This window comes from Melanotaenia boesemani, chromosome 21 (assembly GCF_017639745.1).
Source record: "Melanotaenia boesemani isolate fMelBoe1 chromosome 21, fMelBoe1.pri, whole genome shotgun sequence".
Classification (NCBI taxonomy): Eukaryota; Metazoa; Chordata; class Actinopteri; order Atheriniformes; family Melanotaeniidae; genus Melanotaenia; species Melanotaenia boesemani.
In genome coordinates, this window is record NC_055702.1 from 10,887,722 (window position 1) to 10,906,459 (window position 18,738).

Genomic DNA, 18,738 nt, shown 5'->3' on the forward strand with positions numbered 1-18,738 from the left:
TCATGAGGACCAATTACTGTCTTTAAATCACATGCTCCATGTCTCTTACAGTGTGTGTGAATAAGATAGTAAACTCTCAGGTTCTTTTAGGTAAACACCAGGGAGATCCTTAATTTTACTGCATGTATTACATTGTATCGCTAACTATGACCAATAAAGTTTCTTGAGATGACTTAGATTCAGAGATTTTTGAAGAAGAAGGTAGAATTTCCTTCCCTACATGTAAGCTTTCAAACTGCTGTAGGGATGAATTAGTGAAGGGAAAAGAAATTAATAAATTGTACAATAATCTTTACAATAGCTATCAAAGGAATCGACTTAATTAGGCTAAAGAGAATAAACGTGTTTTTCATACTTTCCTTTATTTGGAAACCTAGAAAGGCCTTTTGACTGACCTTTTCATGTTTTTGGTGTAGTCTTAATTAATGTCAAACAACATTTGGCCATGTTGGCTGTCATGCTGACATCTGTAAGCTAAAATTACAAAATAAAGATCTTATATCAAGATATGTTCTTAATAATTGACCCAAACTCCTTTATTAAACTAATGGTGTCACTTTCCAAGCCACAGTTTTTAAAAACCTTGAGACTTTTAACTTTTTATGCATTTAAAAAGAAAATATTTTATTACTTACATGACTAATTAGTTATAAATTATAGACTGCTGACCACTTAACTTGGAGCCTAGATTTTTCATCTAGCAGTGTTTAATTAGTAGATTTAAATTATTAGCTATTAGTTTATTCGATTGTTATCTTCTAAACATTGACACTGTGAGCTCAGAGGCCCAATTTTTTCCAGATAACTCACCCATGCCATCACCGTGAGCCGTTACTGGACGAACAGCTGCTGCTCTTTTCAGATGCTGAGGAGGTCTTTACGCACGCTTTGGCAAAAATTTGGTTCTAGAGCCTCTCAGAGGGGATCTTCAAACCCAGGGCGATGTGCCAGTTCAATTAAATTGGCAATAAACATTGCAGGCAGGGATTAGTGGGTTAGATGAGAGGCAATGAAATTTAGATGGGAGTTTCATGGAGAACATATGCGCTTTTTTTATGTGCTGACTGTAGTTACAGTATCCCACTGAGTAACACTAAGGACAAATTCAGCAACAAGCACTGAAACCTCGGTTGCTAAACGCATGTACTTCTGCATTTTGACAAATGGTGTCAGTGTTTTTCCTTTAAACAGTCACTCACTCAGCCAAACAGAATTTTAAACCAGTTGAGTAAGTATTGAGAATTTACTCGCTGCCACACTGACAGATTCAGATGGCAAAGACAGAACTTTTTTAAACTCTTGCTGAATCATTTTCTGAACTAATTTTGTGCTGCTGGTTGAACAGAGATGGATATTTGTCTACGATATTTTGTATTTGTTTAGAAATATGACTCAGAACAAACTTCTATAGCTGATGTAACAGGAAATGTTGTTAGTGATAGAGAGGATTAACTGTTCATTAAAGTCGAGAAGAGATGGCTCCTGTAACAGGAGTCCTTCAGCCATCTGTCTGCAGCCAGTGAACCACAGATGGCATGCAGCATACTGCAAGGGCTCTCTGGAAGATCACTTGCTACTTACTGTCAACCATATGAAAGCTACATTTGCATTCACAAAGTCAAACACTGAATACAGATAAATCAAGACCTATATTCCTCATATATGTGTAATCTATTATGCTTTAGGTTATTTTTTTAAAGGTTTTTGTTGTTAAATGATTGGTGGATACTGCCCCCTGTGGATTTGACAGTCATAACACACCCTGCCAAACTTTTTGAGCCACAAAACTCCCACTCCCTGTTACAATTCAAGCTGCTTTGATCCTCAAGAATCATCTGTGGCTTTCCAGAGGAAAAAAAACAAAAAAAACAAAAACAAACTGGAAATGCAAAGTTTGCTATATAAACTATTTTCCTCTGCTATCCATCTTTTTTTTTTTCTAACCCCCCCACATTGTAGCCTACATAGTCTAGGAGACAAATCCTGGGTGCCTTTAAACACAAAAGGCAGACAGTCTAAAACCGAAGAGGACAGTCTGACAGTCTGAGGCAGATTAGAAGCACACAACAGATGTTACTCCATGATTAACAATAGTGTCTGCCAGGGGTGAGCCTCAAGCTCCCCACCCTTGTGAGGCCCACTGTGGCAACTTCTGTCCACACAAAATATATTAACTAACTGTGTATGATGTTATCAGACATAGGACTTTTTGTATTACAGATTCCAATGGGACTTATCCAATAAAGTCCAGTTGCTTTCTGGTTTAATAGACCCAGAATTGCTGTGTAAGCACTCTTATATAGGCTCACAATGTTAACAATGCTTAAACATACAGAAAGCTAAGCAAACACACAGTTATTACTGTATACACTGGCTGTACTGAAAGAACATCCCTACTTTGGATGGTTGAGGGGTACAAATTACACTCGTTTTGTGGGTGAGTCAGCTATGCATATTATCACAGTATTTTTGTGTATATATGAACAACTAATCCTACGTGGTAAAATAATACCATTGTAAATGCTAATGCAAATTATTAGAAAGACTTTAATTCCTGGTTGAACATCTGTTTGTAATGTATGCATTTATTTAGAAGTAGCTTGAGTCATACAAGAGCTCATTTTGTGAAGGAGAATAGCTATGTCTAAATGACACACATATCTATTTTACAAAGCCACACACATTCATTATATGTTGTCATATATCACTCACTACTGTGTATTGTGAAAGTAGCTTGTCTATATGCTCAGCTCAAAACTGTGATTACTTTTCATTACTTCAGGGTGGATTCGACCACTTGTCACAAGCATGGGGGTGGAGTCTTTTACAAATTCTAACAAAAATGTAAATATTTTCCACTTTTTTCCACTTTAAGACTCAATTAAACGTCTATTATATTTTAAATAAGCCAAATAAAACAAAAAGTTGACGTTTAAAGAAAGATTTTTAGGTATAAATGACTCATTGTGAGCCCTTCTCCCCTGTCAAAAGTGGTATTGCTCGTGTATGTTGTCACAGGCTTATTAGCGTGTAGTCTTGCTGGACCCAGCAGTGCACTGGGGCAATGTTGTAGTCTGGAGGAGTGCTTGAAGTGAGTTGCTCGCCTTGCTTCCTGTCTTGTTTTGCATTTCAGCTACAACAATACTCATTATGCTCATCCTAAACTAACCAGCTACCCGCTGTCGTTGTTGATCCTAGGTGGTCACCGTGATGCCCGTGAGTGGTACTTTTTGGTCAAATAAGTTTCTGTTTTAGGTCAGTTCATTGTAGCATCTGTTATCTCTACTTCAGGAAGAGTTAAGACATATGTTTATTTTGGTTTTAAAAGTGTGTGTCGCACTTAAAGGGTATTTTTTATGATGACAAAGTCGATTAGAAGTGGCCAGTTGTAAACTAGTCTTCTCAGCTCATGTTCAGCATAGCTTCAGTTAGTTAGCTTAGCAACTTTTCCCCATGTGAACTGTGTCCCTTTTGTTTTGTCTGGCTTAATACTCATGTAAGTGCCTCTTGAACTGATTTCTGTCAACCCCTTCGTCATGTTATACTGTCTGTTTTAGGTCATTCAGTTTGCTACGAAGCACAATGTGATCAAATGTTGAAGAGAAGTTATTAGAAAAAAAGTTTTTCCACTTTTGATCGTGTGCTTGGCTTGCTGTGGAATTTACAATAAGTATAAATTAAATTAGATTAATCGCCCAAGTGTTGGATTAAATGCACTTCATTTGAATTGGCAGACTATAAAGGGCAGATACTCTGATCTCAATCTGGCTTCCTCTCATGTAAGGCATGCATGGCAGAATCTTAAGTGGCACATAAGTAAGCCCATTTAATTAGTTTTTAAGGCCAAATTAATTGTGGTAGTGTCATGTTTTTGACATTTTGTTACAGTCTGTGCTATTGCATTGGAATGTCTTCTTATCTCCATCAAGCCAACCTTCCATCTATCCATTTTCTATACCCACTTATTTCAATTCTTGTCAGGGGGTGCTGGATCCTGGCCCAGCTGCTATCAGGCAAGAAGCAGAGTGCACCCTGGACAGGCCGCCAGTTCACTCACAGTCTTACACATTCAGCAGTTTAAGTGCTCACTAGGATTATAAACACAATAACTTGTTAAACCTGAACTCCTCAAAGTGTCCCAAGTCTGTGATTATATCTGTGAAAGTTCATAAGTGGCTTGAACAGACATGTGGCCAAATTTTGAGACTTGCTGTTAAATGGCAGACATTTGCTGCATGTAGATCTAATATTTTATAATTAGCTGCTTATGCCCCCTTCATCAAGTTCAAAATCCTGTTTGCTCTGTGGCCTGCATGTGTAACATACTGCAAGCTGCAGTCACACTAGTTCTTTGCCAAACTCATTTCCCTTTCATGGGGGATTTTGGAAAAGGGGTTTAAGGGACTGTTTTTGCTGGTTACTTGGACAAGCTCAGTTTTCAGGGCCCTTTCTTCTGAAACTGAGAGGCATCCACCTGGAGGGCTTGAAGCTGCATATGAAAAACTGTTGCTCAAGTACAGGAGAAGCTCTCTATCGTCACTTGGAGATATTTAGATAAAATGTTGAGAACTTGTTGATTGCATTACCCACATTGCAAGATTGTTCATTCACTTGGAAGAAATGAACTCAGTTCTTATATTTTGGTGGTAATTCTATGTAATAATCTGTGAAAGAACCAGTTTCTGCATGTACAGTACAGTGCTCTCTTACCGTGTTTTTTTTATTTGACATAAATGGAGCCATATCAACTTGGTCAGACCTACACTTATTTGGTCCATTTGCATGCAGTGGTATTCCTCTGGGCTGTTGTATCTTCAGTCTTGTGCAATTAAGAGACTTTGTTAGATTTAGCATTCAAGTGGACAACATTTCTCTCCAACTTGGACAGGTTTGCTGAAAGCCTTGATTAGAGAGCTCAACAAAGCTCTTGTTCTAGACAAATGTATACAGTGCAAGTGATTATGTATGAGATAATTAAACAGCAGGCCTGCTTTAAAACGTAGGCCTCCCTGGCTGCCATGCATAGCCATGCTGAGCCTTTGTGTTTATGGTAAGTGGGCAGCTGCATGCCTGGGAGACCTTGGCTGTACCCCAGGCCCTCAACTGAGCCTGATAACTACTATTGAAGCCTTCCAGCCATGCTCATTTCTGACTATTCACTCACAGCTTAAAACACAGAGTGAGCCTCCTGCTTGACTTAGTCTAATTTCTGTGAACTTGTGGACAGCTGTGGGCTAGCCAGTACCCTGCAATGAGTTTCATAAATTTCTTTTCAGTCAGCCTCGACAGTACTTAGTACCACCTGCTCTTTGTGGGATCTAAGTAATGACACCAACAACAAAAAAAGTTTCAGGTTTCAGAAAACCTGGAGTTCTCACTGTGAAAAAGAAAAAGGCAGAACTGTTCGAATAGTTCAGATATTTAGTCTATGACATTTTGCTGAAGCTTATCCACCTTTATGACTTAAAAATAAATTAATAAGGCAATTCTTAAATTTGATATGGAACCTGCTTGCAACTCAGCAGCAACAGCTTGTAGTAACGAGAATATTAGGAACGTGGATATTTTCTCCCAGTGAATTTTTCCTCAGAACAGGATAGCCAAGCTTTTATCCAACATTCCTCTAACAAGTGGTGCAGTGATGAAGAGCAGCACAAATCCTGAGATGGCCAGATCAGAAAAATTCTAGTTTTTAAGCCTGGCCATCTCAGATGCTTAACAGATGCTGCTATTTTTGAGACGACCACAATCCTGGGATTGTTCAGAGCAGGACACAGGGCAGACTGCTATTCTTTCAGGAAGCTCAAAGGTGGATAGAAATTCAAATTAACATCTGAACTATTTTATTTTAAGCTTTTTTTTAGATGACAGCTTTTTAATGGGAAACATTAAGCAATGTGATAAATTTAAAAAAAAAAAGGATGAGATGCTAAATGTCTTATTTAGCCTATAAAGGATAGTAATCATATCATATAGTGTTGTTTCCACCAGCTGTCCAAATGCTATAACACGGATTAGTATTAGGTCTAATAGTCAGTCAGACAAAAAGCTGCCAAATCCTTATGTAATAGTGCCCTAACCCAAAGGATTACAGTCTGAGCAATGTATGGAAAAGCTGCTCAATCTGGGAAACTGCTCTTGGGGCAGTAATGGCAGGTTCAGTGTCAATTGTAATGGCTGAGGTGATGGTTTATTCTTCTGGACTTGACAACAGTTTATGTATGACTCAGAAAATGGCACTGCTGGAGCTTTTTGAGTAAGTACAGTAGGGTCTGTGCAGGTTTTCAAAAGCTGAGTTGACATTTAAGCAAGCTCTCGCTTTAACTTGACCCAATAGGTTCTGTGGTTTCCTCACTTGTTCTGTCATTTATGGTGCATGATCGCTTGATGTTTATGACAACCAGAAGTGGCAATGTTTGAAAGGCTTTCAGTGACCACAAAGGAAGCGTGAAGTCTCATCAGCTTATCCAAGACAGCATTGTTGTTGTCTTTTAGGAGGGCTGCTGGCTCTGCAGACATTGGTGCAGTCAGTCAGCAGCCTGGTTTGCATGTGATAGAATGCCACGTCTGAGGGGAAATGTCCTCCAATGTTCTTCCCCTTCTCAAAGATTAGACTTCTCATTAGTCATGGTGGCTCCTGCCTTAACTCAGATAAAGTGCTATCGGACTGCAGAACGTATAGACTCCCACTGATTCCAGATAATGACAGCATCGTTATGGAGGTGATTTGGCTTTTGACATCAGAAGGGGAGTGGCACCCCATGGGCAGAAATTCTAGCTCATACCTCATTTAGATCATAGTTGCGTCTTTGAACACAGCAGTGCATGCAGTATGAGGTGAATGGGTTGGGTGTTGGGCTTTTACATTTGCTTTCCAGGTTTGTCTGTACAAGAAAAAAGACAAGTTTTGCTTTGCCAGCAGCCCTCACCATATTTTTTTATTACTTACAAACTGACACAAGTTTGAATGGTTTTCTGAGGCTGTTGGGCTAGGATAGGCTCTTATAATTGCGTGTTCAAGTTGTGTCATTTATCCAAGGAATGTTTATAATTATGTTATAAACCTCACCCACTTAAAGCACTCATTCAGATTTATGGGGTAAAAAGCCAGTGCATGAGAAGGATGATGGAATTGTTGAAATTTTCTCCAACTGAATATAATGGGTGTTGTTTACAGTAGAAATATTAAGAATGCTAGACAACTGTCTTTTCCTCACGTTAGGGAAAGGAAGCATCATTTAGTAGCCTCTTTGTTTGAGCAAACTTAACCTTAAGAAGATTTTTTTTTTATTCCTCAGTGTCGGTGCCATCTGCATTCATCTCCAGGCCATTAAGGATAATAAATATACATCAGTTTTTTTTCCAGCCCCTTGCAGTTCCATAGTTATCTCACATTATAATCTGGCTTTACCTAGTCCAGCCTCAAGCTCTCTTCTTTTCAGCTTGCACAGGCACCGAGTTAAAGCTGCAGACGTCCCACGAACAGTGTTGGTGTCTTTGAAGAACACCCAAAAACACCCACTTGTTTAAGTTGTTTTCTTGATGTGATAAGTGCTAGTAATGGAAATCATATGCTGAATGCAAACACCACCTCCAGCATGTCTACTCCTGCAGGGTCTTGTGATGCCCCCCCCGACCCCGTTTGCAACTACACCCTCCACCCCACTACTACAACCTCTGATGTTGCCTCTTTTGTTTCCCGTGGTGTCTCATCTTCTGCACAGAACACTCTTTTGTTGCCCTGTCTCTTTCTGTTTCCCTTCTCCTCTGCCTGCAGTTGTTGTGTCATTTAAACAGACACCCGCTGACCTTGCAGGCAATCATACGACCATCTTGTGCCCACTTTGCTCTGTTCCTCTACCCTGACTTGGCCTCAAGTGTAACTGATCTAGTGGTAGTAGAAGTCTCTGTGTTGATTATTTAGATTTTCATCTGTAGCTAATCAGCAGTTTTACTGTAATGGTGGTGCAGCATTAATGTGAAGAGGGTTGTTTTGATAACCACAAGGTCAGCTATTCCCAGCCAGCCCCTGAGGAGTCAATTACACAACTCTGACTTTGCTCTATTCCTCTATGTACTCCATAGTGGAACACTTTTGAGGAAACTCACGCGCCCTTCGACATGAACAGGCAAGGATAAAACAAGGTATATAGTTCCATTTTTGGTGGCATGCTGAAAGAGGCCACATGGAAGTGAAAACACTGACATAAAACAGCACAGGTGACACCTTGACACCAGTCAGTGCTGGTACCATGTTTTCATTCACCTTAATTGTAAAAATGACTTTTCAAATTATAGACCTCATTTGAATTTCTTATTTTGTAGGTTTGTAAGTGTTAAACAAGATGTTCTTGTAGGAGCTTAGGGAGAGATTTTGTGTATCTGTGTTTGTGTTAGCTTGCTTTGTTCTGTATTAAATCATTTCTTTGCATGAGAGGCGACTCTGAAAGGTTATTCACAAAAGTTAAAGCCAATTCTATTTGCACAAAGTCTAAACCAGAAAAAAACTAAACAAAACTGTAAGCCCTGTGAGTTTGAGCAAATAGCTTATACCCAAGTACTGCTTTGAGTTTCAGGATGTTTGTTAGCTGTTTGCCAGACAGTTGGGTGGTCCAAACTGGATTATCTTTAGACTGCCATGTCTTTTTGAAGAATCCTTAATGCTTCTCAGAGGATAAATCGAGACAAAATGTAATTGCCCGTTTTTAGTATGCATACCTTTCTAGTTTGTTTTTGCAGAAAATATTTCTCCTGTAATAAATTCATGGTTCACTAAAAGCTGCAGATGCTGCTACCTTTGGATAGATCTGTTTTTGTCTCAGCTACACCTGCTAGATATAGAGAGAACATAGTGGTGTATATGTACACATTCACTGTAAAAAAAAAAGAGAAAAAACAAAGATAGGAACCATTTTAAATGTTCACACTCTTATCTTGCAACAAATTGTGACTTCATTAGTATGTTACCTTACCTGCTGTAGAGAAAACAAATAAATTCAGCCTCTCGCTAAAGAGACCTGCATCAGGAAGTATCTAGGAAAAGCCACACCTGTGTCTGATGTTGTTCTGTCCTCGCTTGGCCTATAATAACTTTGTCTTGTCATGTTTTGAAAAGGGTTGTATACATATATTTACACTATTTTCTATTTTTGCCTGAAACAATAAGTATTATCCTAATTAATCCTCCATTAATCACATCATTAACGTATACTTAAAAAAAATAATAATAAAAAGCATCCACAGCTGCTAATTCCTGTACTTCTGGTTCTTAATGAGCAACCCTCCTCTTCTGCAGGTTCTCTTATCTCATGTGTAGAAGGATCCAATGCCCAGATAGATATCTATGTTTCAGTCTAAGGTCATAAAATGTAATAATTTGTTAAGCAAAGCAGTTAAACCTGTTATTGTTACTCACTTTAACTTTAAAAGATTGATTCAGGATTTATGAAATGGTAAATGCTGTATTAACTGAATGTTGCATGCCAACATAAACGCTTAACTCAAGGTATGGCAGTGTCTAAGTGCCACTGCTAATGTGGCAAGCTACACATTTGTCTGTCGGACCTTTTGAGCCATCAGATGTTGGATGCTGCTGAATGTTGGGTATGCCTCTGCATTTAATGATGCATTTCAGAGCCTCTACTCAGGGGAAAATGTTCTCCCTTGTCATCTGCTTATATGGTCGACAGAATGTCAGATATGTACTGAATTCTAATCCTGTGCTCATCTTTGTGTGTCTGCTCAGAATCGGGCCAAGGAGTGAAACACATTCCTGGAGGAGTTGAGGGAGTCCGTCTTAAGCTTATAAGAAACCAGCCTGCTCACACCATGCCTGTCAAAATGACCTGCAGCTTAAATTGCCATTATTGGAACGGCTTGGGACATGGAAGTGTGTTGCCATGGTGATCATTTACAAGAAAACACTGGAAAAGAAGGGTGCCGATGATGTAACATCCAAACGTACGGATTTGGGCACGGTGAGAGGTTCTGTTTGTGTACCCCTGCCAAGAGGCCTCACCTGAGCTTGTCTAAAGACAGGACTGGTGCTGCTCTGAATTAGGAAACTTACTGACCACTTATTGGTCCACATCATTTATGTCTTCACATCTTTTTGCTGTTCAGTCAAATTGAATAAGATTCATTTTTACTTTTAGCTAAAGGGAATGAGTAATGCCTGACAAACTCACAGGATGTGATGTCAGAGCAATGTGGATGTTTGTGAGAATGTTTAATTTGCATTTACTGGTAATTACATTATAATAGCTCCCAACAATAAGTTTCAGTTCTCCATTTTCATTTCTCGCCCCTCAAAATGACAATGACATTTTTTTTTAGTTCCACTATGCTGACCAACTAAGTAATTTCCTAGTCTGCATCCATGCAGTAGTAATGTGTTTCCTGTCAGCAGAGTGAGAAAATTCCCCCACTAATCTGGACTGAGTGTGCTGTCTTAGTCTCGTGAAATGAAGTCATTGCACGGTCAATCGGTAGCATCACGGCGTTTCTCTCTGTTGAGTCACACTACAATAAATTATGCCCACACAAAGGCTTCCTTTTTCATAGCTTGTGTTAGTTTTGCTTTTTCATTTCTTGATATATTAAAACTGGTCAATAGAGTCTCTTATTAATTTTATTTCAGTGGCTTTTTAATGAGCTTATGGTGAATCTTCTTCTGTATTACTGCAGTTCCAGGCGCAGACCATGAGCCAAGGGGCGGCACTTTTCACTTGTGGACTCATGGGTAAGCATTTGCAGTTTGGTGTAATCAATGTTAATAAAAATGTGTGTAAAAGTGATACAGAGTGCTTTATATCTCATCCCAAATGACAAGATGGAATTATATCCTCAGAATGATTCTCTGCAGCTTGTAGAGGTCTGAAAGTGTCAGGTTTTGCTGCTGATTTGGAAGCAGCCATTATAAATGTTACACTGCAAAGGAATTACTGGCAGATTGGCTTCAAGCAGGCTTTGCTGCATGTGGTGGAAGGCTACATAGGTTCATCTGAAACATGTTTGACAGGTGGTTTTGCCTCTATAAATGTACTCAAGTGTCTGCATGTTTGCACTTTATCATTGCAGGAATCTCATAGCACTAAAGGCTGTGGACACGCTGACTCCATATTACTAATCTAGTTATGATTACCAAAGCCCATGTCGTTAACTTTCCCATGCAGTAACAGTAATGGCCTTTAGGGATTTTTCTATTATAAGATTAAATATATCATTTACTTGCAGCAACTTTGCACTGAGTGTGTATGACACGGGCAAAGTCGGAGAACACAGCAGTACCCGCAGGCCTTTTGTTCTTTGTTCTGCCCGTGTATTGTAGATGGTATTTTGGGGATTTTTATCTCCAGGGAAGAATAGACCTTCTGCATACCAGGAGTGGGCAGTTGCCTCAATGTTTAGCAACTGAGTCAGAGTTGAGTGGCCTGTTAAGTTGGCTGATCTACTCAGAAATTGAAGATTTTCTGGTGCTTTTCTGACTGGAAGCTATGGTACTGAGGCAGAGATGATGAGTGACGGCAGACAACAGAGCCACATCTGGTCAGGTGGAGAACTCTTAACAAGCTTTAATAAGAATGAGGGCTGCACCACATTAAAGAAAACATGCACTCTGCAGTGTTATAGTGAATATTGTCATTATGACAACTTGTATTATATAAGAAAATACCTAAATATGTTGTGCTTATCTCAGGTGGATTAATGAAAGCTGCACTATGTTTCTATACGGGTTGTAGAGCATGCACATAAGTTAAACTTCTGCTAAGTGGAATTGATCCTTTATTGGCTTGCCCTATTTCATGTCAAATTATCTTTGCAACACTATTAAAAGTTACCGTTGCAGTAATGGTAAGCTTAATATACATTTTGGAGCCCTAGTGATAATGCTTATGATTATTGACATTTGATGCAACATAAAGACTATGGACATTGTATTATATCTTACAGTCAGCTGTGCATGCAGACCTGTGACACCAAAGCAATGCCCAGTGAATAGGTTTTTTTTTTGGGCCAATTACACAAACCAGTGGGTGGTGTCAGTTACCAGATTGGATGTTGCTAAACTCTCACAACTGTAGAAGCTTCCACTGAAAACTTTTTTTTTGTTTCCAGTTTCTAAACTTCAAGCCAAAAATAATTCTCATATTGCTTATTGTTCCTTTGAGAGGCTTTGCTATTTGAATCAGTGAGATGATTTTTATTTTGTTGAAAATCCTTTTCAAAAAAATTTGACCCTATAGAGTTAGTAAAAATTGGTTTTAACAGCTGTGATGATCACTTCTGTTAAAAAGCTTGTATTTAGATCATTTTACTAAATTAAACAGACAGATGGATTCAAATTATATGCATTTATTACTTCATTTTATGTTATATTTTAGGTTTTAATCTTTTAATGGATTATCTTTGGAAATGAATCCGGTCTTTTTGTTGCAGAAACAAGCCGATGGCGTGAGGTGGGACACAGCTGTGCCATACAGCAGAGGCCAGTTGGGACCAGCCTGGAGAACCTGTGGTACACCGAGGTACACAGAAGTTCTGCCAACTGGGACTGGGATGTTGGCTCTACTTCAAACACAATCACCAAATTGTTGCAGGACCTCAGCCTGACTGAGACGGCATCCTCGCACTCCACGGCTCCGCCCAGCAAGCGCCAGTGTCGATCCCTGTCTTGCTCAGACGACTTTGGTGGTTGCCGCTCCACCTGGCGCCCTCAGAGCTCTCGCGTGTGGACGGCTGTGGAGAAAAGGAGGTGCCATAGCGGAGGCAGCGTCCAGCGGAGCGGCGTTGGAAATGTGCAGCTTGGCTTCCCGGCCATGCAACGCAGCTCTAGCTTCAGCCTGCCCGCCCGCTCCAACATTTTGGAGCCACCCTGCCTCACCCAGCGCATACAATGGCCTTCTGCCTTCAGCGGCTTTACACCCTCCACCTCAATGCCCCTGCCCTCCGAGCCGTCAGTCCAGCCCTTCTACCTCTCTCATGAACAAATTTGCCTCCCAGAGCCTCGAGCATCCTCGCCACACAGCTCTCCAGACTCCACTCCGGAGCTGGAGCGCCGCGGTGGACAGGGTGGTCTTGCCCGTAGTCGCTCGCAACCGTGCGTCCTAAATGACAAAAAGATTGGAGTGAAGCGCAGGAGACCAGATGACACACATAAACAGAGGCCTTCACTGGATCTGGCAAAAATGACCCAGGTCAGTGTTTTAATGTGTCAATTATCATCTGCAGAACTATTGAAAGTCAAACCAATGAAATGATTAAGTTTTTGCTTTCAAATGAGTCCAGAATGCAGAATTTTAAGGATTTAAGGATAAATTATGCATTGTGCATCTTTAAGTTGTAGTTAAGTTATATTGAATCAGAATAATGGAATTATTTGGTAGATTTTCTTCCCTGTAAGGGGTCCCTGGCTTCAAAAGGTTTGAGAACCCCTGCTCTAAACAATTACTGTCTAGGATATGGTCATTACAGCTGGAGGCTCTGCTACCTCCATCATTCTCTGTAACATTTACTTGTTACAGTCTGTTGTTGGAGCAATATTTACCTTTTTATGTTGGGTAAACAAACACTTCCAGTAAAGGTCACCCCATTGTGTCCATTCTGCCTCAGCACACCTTAGTGTTTCTGCAGGCATTGTCATGAAAAGCAATCGTTCGTGCAAACTCACAGGGCCACATTCCATTATGTGTGTGTATGTGCATTCGTAGAGACCGAAGAGAGTTAAACGATTGCAGAACTTCCAAAGATAGCCAGCGTTATGAGACAAATTTGTTTGCGTAATTTAAACTATCTGCAGAGGGCCAAGTTTTCAGCAGACAGTCGGTTTTATCTTCACATCCTGGCAGGCGTTTTCTCTCTTTGCACCACACACATGCCCTGCCTGGATCATAAACTCAAGAGCTGGACTTGGCCCCTCTGAGAAAGTCACTCAGAGTTCAGCAGTGTCTCAACAACAGCACCGCTGTGACAGGACAAGCAGACGCCACACAAGCTTCAAACAGAGTCGAGGTCAGCGTGGAGAAAAAACAGCCTTAGGCAAGGCAACCAACAATATTTTCACAGAGTAGTGTCAGGGTGCGGGGTTCGTTAGCAGTGGATCTTTCCTGCTGTTTGTGTATTGTTCTATGTCTTTCTGCCAGGAAGGATGTTTGCTGTCAGCACAGGTAGAAAGAATAAAGACTGTATTTATTCATTTTTCAAACAAAGATCTTTTTGAATCCCTTCATTATTATCCTGCAGTGTAGGGGAAAACATGATAGTTGGGGACATTTATTACTAATTAACGGTTGAATTGAATTAAGAAATCTAATAATGATGGAGTAAGCTCACTTGCCACTTGCTGGTGTTTCGTGTGTGCCACCTTTTCAGGATTCAAAGTCACCTTACAGTGCTGAGTGTGTCTCTCAAAGTGCCCTCTCACCCACGCAGCATGCCACAGTGGTGTAATTTACTTGGAGAAACTGTGATCCTCTGCGTGGTACACTGTACTGGTGTGAATGTCAGGAAGTAAAGCAGTTGTGGCAGAGGTTATAGATTGTCGCAAAGAAAGGAAGAGAGGGAAGGTTCATGTCATCTAAAGAGATATCGATTTCTGTAAATTCAGCTCAGTGGGTGGATCGCTGCCACAATTGGACCTCGTGAGCTATTGATCAGATTTTATGGATTGAGAGTCAAGGTCAGTATGGATGAGGAGTCCTTCTGCGCGGTCACGGGAATGGCAAGCAGCACCATTATGTTGTGTTAGACACACTGTCATAGGGTTTTCTCAGCCCATAATTCTTTCTCTGCAGAGCAACTCCTCTCCTGTGAGTTGGAGCTAAAGTGTGCTTTGTTTATATTGCTATAGTCCAGACTACTTATGCCCATATTAGTTTGGTCCCGTGGTCGGGTCCAAAAGTCTGGCTGCAGAGGCTGAAGTGCTAATGCTGAGGGCAGCAATGGGACACTTGCCTGGTGTTGACAAATGTCCTTGCTTGACCAGAGCCAAGAAAAACAGCAGGGTTCCCTTTGATCTACCGTTACCCAACGCTAAGACCTTTCTCACCGCTGTTTGAGACTCGGATCATAACTTCACAGTTATCACCTTCCTTTAACTTCACCAATGACCACTTTGGCCTATATAGTTAACATTTTTTATAGGACGATAAATCTTGTTTAAAATGGGAGCTAAAATCTTTAGCGAACCAACAAGGAATCAGTCAAAAGTGAAGATTTGAAGCCTGAGTCTCAATGGTATAGGCTGAATTCCTAGTTTTGCACTGTTGTTTGAGGTTTTATGGCGTTTTTGTTTTTATTTTAAAAATCTCTCCAGTCTTTTATTAGCCCATTATAACCTAAATTATTAAAAAGAGTCTCCTAATAATGACATGACAGAATAGCCATGCTTCTCTAAATACATTGGTTATAAACATATAAAGAAGATGGATACACTGATTAAAAACCTCCATTAAAAAAGGTCTGTACCCCCATGTTTATCAGCATCTTTTTAAAAATGCATATCAACTATGCATCTTAAATGCACATCAGATTTGATTCAGAGCTGTTGCATCATGGCTTAAAAATTTTAATTATATGAAAAAAAAAAAAACATCAAAATGACAAATTTTATGGATATGCACTATCCTCAACTCCTTTACTCACCTGGTTGCAGCTGCTCACCCTGGGCTCATTCATGTGTCTTTTCCCAGGGGCTACATATAATTTAGTCTTTTGACAAATTTATTGATTATTAACTATTAATTACTGTAATAAATCATTCCAACAGAAATGGCAAATATGTTCTCTAAAGCAAAGCTTTCCCACCTTCAGCGTACCTCATGGTTATAAACTGATCACAAGTGCCCAAAAGCAGTTATGATCTTGAAACTTGAGATGTGCTTTGAGTTCTTCTTTTGAACAATTTTAGAAATATAAACTCCACTTTAATATATTGATGAGTAGCAGCCACAGTTATTAAACTTGGCTGTGAGCTGCATCCCCAACAGTCCCATGCCTGTTATGTATTACATAAACTCACAAATGACGGGAGGTTTCACAGAGGTCCTATTCTCTCTGCAGCGGTGAAGCATGAGGCAGCTGTCCTGACTTCTCCACATTAGCTATACAGATTGGATAAGCCCAGTCGTAAAGCTCCTCATTCCAGCTCGCACAGCTGTCACAGGACTCGCCTAGAGCAGCATTGGCGTATGTGTATTTGCCTAAAGGAGTTTCTAGGTTTCCCAGATGTATGTGTGCATTGTGCAGGGCCAGCAAAAGGCCAGCAGTGTCAAAAGGCCAACGTGAGTGATGTTCACCCGCTGGGTATCTAGCCACTTGCTGCCTGGGTTCCTGTTGGACCTCAGATCAGAGCATTGCGGTCTCACTCTGTCTCCGGTATGAAATACAGGCTTAATGTATACGCTTGAATTCTTGTTACATATTTATATTATTGTGGTTGTGCTCAGTGTCCGACGCTGACCTCACTCACTCACCCACTGACTGTATGAGCACAGAAGAGGGATTGTTTTCATCCCATGGTTGTATGATTTTAAATATTTTTGTGTCGTAATTGGAGCTTGGGTCACAGTCCAAGATGAAGGGAATATTTTTGATTTCTTCACTAAATATGCTGTCACAACGGAGACTCTAAACTTAACATTTGACATGGTTTCCTGGAGTACATGCATTTTCTACTTCTAAACAAACTAATCTGGTCTCTCTGCAGAAACTTCGGAATTTCCACAGCCTTAGCTGCCCTGGAATCACAGGCGATGACATATGCGAGTCGAGCCAGACCCTCGCCGCTCTCAGGTGCACTTATCGCTGCGATTCCGACGACTCGTCTGCAAACGAGCACAGCTTGGAGGACGCTCAGCATCAGTCCAAAGACAGCGAGATCACCAGGAACCAGCCGTCTGGGACGACAGAGGACGCAGACTGGAACTCCACAGACCATGGTGACACAACACCAGGAACCACCAACAGAAAGGACAGTGAGCCTCTGTGGGCGGGGCTGTGTAGCACAAGGAAGGATGTGTATCAGCTGGGAGGCGAGCTCGATATCGAGCAAATCGAGAGAAACTGATTTAAGATGCGATCCTCCTGTGGAAACTCATTCTAACCAAGAGGTGTTGGAAGTTCATCAGGTGGTACAATCAATCGTACTGATAGTCTTAAGGAGGAAGCACATGAAATGCTAATGCAGCAAGCGTATCAGCACTTGTCTTTTGTTTTTTCTTGAGGAGAGACTGAACAGGAGCTTTGTGTATGAGGACTCCATCTAGTCAAAAGTGACTCACCCCACTGTGTGGTTTCTCAACTGTGTCTCAGGAGAAAAAGGAAGTCAGGGAGGACAGATTTGAGTGGAAATGCAACTTAAAAGTGTAAAAAAAAAAAAAAAAAAAGAAGAAAAAGAAATTATATATTAATGTTGGCTCAGAGCTTGGGGTCACTAACATTTCTCTTTGACCCTGATTAGCCTAATTGTGCTTTTTTTTGGAGAGAATTCACAGCAGGTTTGTATAAATTCTCTACACTAGAAAGAGTGCCTCTTAATCCGACTATTTTTAATAGCACATAGGTACATGATGGAGAGAAATGGACACTGCTTCAAGAGAAACTGTTAGTAAACCCCTTTTCAATCTTACTGAGAAACAAGCTGCACGCACACAACACCAATAAAGTATACTGAAGAGCTTAACATTTCCCTCAGTAATTCAGGCCTAACTCTGACATTTATGCCCCTGAATGTCTAAAAGAAACTATGAGATGCTACTAGGGTTAATATTCTTTCTTTTTACGATTTGTAACTACAAAGTTATGTAAACATGAGCATAATTTCTATACAAATAAACACAGTTTTAAATGTGTAACTTGTAATCACATTATTTAAGTGTTCTCACTTGTAAAATCTGAGTTGTTGTCTCTAGTCTGTGTCCTCTTGTGCATTCAGGCAGAACATAGTTAATTTTAAATGCAGTTCAATTGTTTGGTAATTTAAATAGAAGATGCAAGTGGGAGACAATGGCATTTGGTTTGACATTCTGTCTGAAAACTTATACTCTTAACTCAACAGGTAGTTTTATTATGTAATCTATTATAGGCTCATAGATTAGATCATTCAACACAAGAGGCATGTTTTAATGCAGGACTTTTCTTTACTGATGCCTATATGTAGAGAGAATAATTTCACAATTATTAACAGCGCATGCAGTAACAGCAAGGTCATTGTTGGCGATGTCTTTAATGCAACAATGCAGACTGACCCAATTAAGTTGCAGAAGAAGACAATCACAGCAGTAGTAGTGGTACTACTGATGGGCCTGTCTTTGTGTGCTGAAGCGGGGAGTGAGTAAGGGGAGGACGCCAAGCAGGGGTGGGAAGTCCGGTCCTTTTTTCTTTCTTTCTTTCCTTTTTTTTTTTTTTATTATTTGATGGCGGGTGGAGCAGAGCGATGGTTCACTCCAGAGATCTCCCTCCCACTCCGCTTTGGGAAACAAAAGGGGCTTTTTCTCTGAGGAGCACAGTGACGTGGGAGGCGGCTGTAAATGTGGGCCATGTGTCAGGGCTGCTGCTGCCGCTCCATTTGTCTGCTTCCCCTCCCCAGCTCTGGTGCCTGTGCAAACCTCCAGAGTTTATACTGCTGTCATTTTTAAAGATTTTTTTTTATTCACTGCTTTGTGCTGATCGCACCACCGTCCTGCATGTTTGCACTCACAATGATGCTTGGCATTCTTTGAAAGTGTGAGATCCTGTCGA

The 18,738-nt window shown here is 40.5% G+C and overlaps 1 protein-coding gene across 3 annotated transcripts; it reads left to right on the plus strand.

The window, feature by feature from the left end:
- Positions 1–3,013: 3,013 nt before the first annotated feature.
- Positions 3,014–17,849, plus strand: fam53b (family with sequence similarity 53 member B). Of its 3 annotated transcripts, none has more exons than XM_041974157.1 (5): positions 3,014–3,091; positions 9,746–9,977; positions 10,687–10,741; positions 12,439–13,196; positions 16,706–17,849. In XM_041974157.1, exons 2-5 carry the CDS (start codon positions 9,900–9,902, stop codon positions 17,063–17,065), a joined length of 1,251 nt encoding a protein of 416 aa, XP_041830091.1. In that variant the 5' UTR covers positions 3,014–3,091; positions 9,746–9,899; the 3' UTR covers positions 17,066–17,849. The 3 variants fall into 3 exon arrangements, with proteins under 3 accessions (XP_041830091.1, XP_041830090.1, XP_041830092.1); XM_041974156.1 differs by having other exon boundaries at positions 3,052–3,216; XM_041974158.1 differs by lacking the exon at positions 3,014–3,091 and adding an exon at positions 9,264–9,603.
- The last annotated feature ends 889 nt before the right edge of the window (positions 17,850–18,738 follow it).

Bases quoted from the DNA above. Each gene is read 5' to 3' on its own strand.
- fam53b (XM_041974157.1), top strand. From the start codon at position 9,900: ATGGTGATCATTTACAAGAAAACACTGGAAAAGAAGGGTGCCGATGAT. The intron at 9,978-10,686 runs GTGAGAGGTTCT...GTATTACTGCAG, and splicing joins AACGTACGGATTTGGGCACG to TTCCAGGCGCAGACCATGAG. The intron at 10,742-12,438 runs GTAAGCATTTGC...TTTTTGTTGCAG, and splicing joins TTTCACTTGTGGACTCATGG to AAACAAGCCGATGGCGTGAG.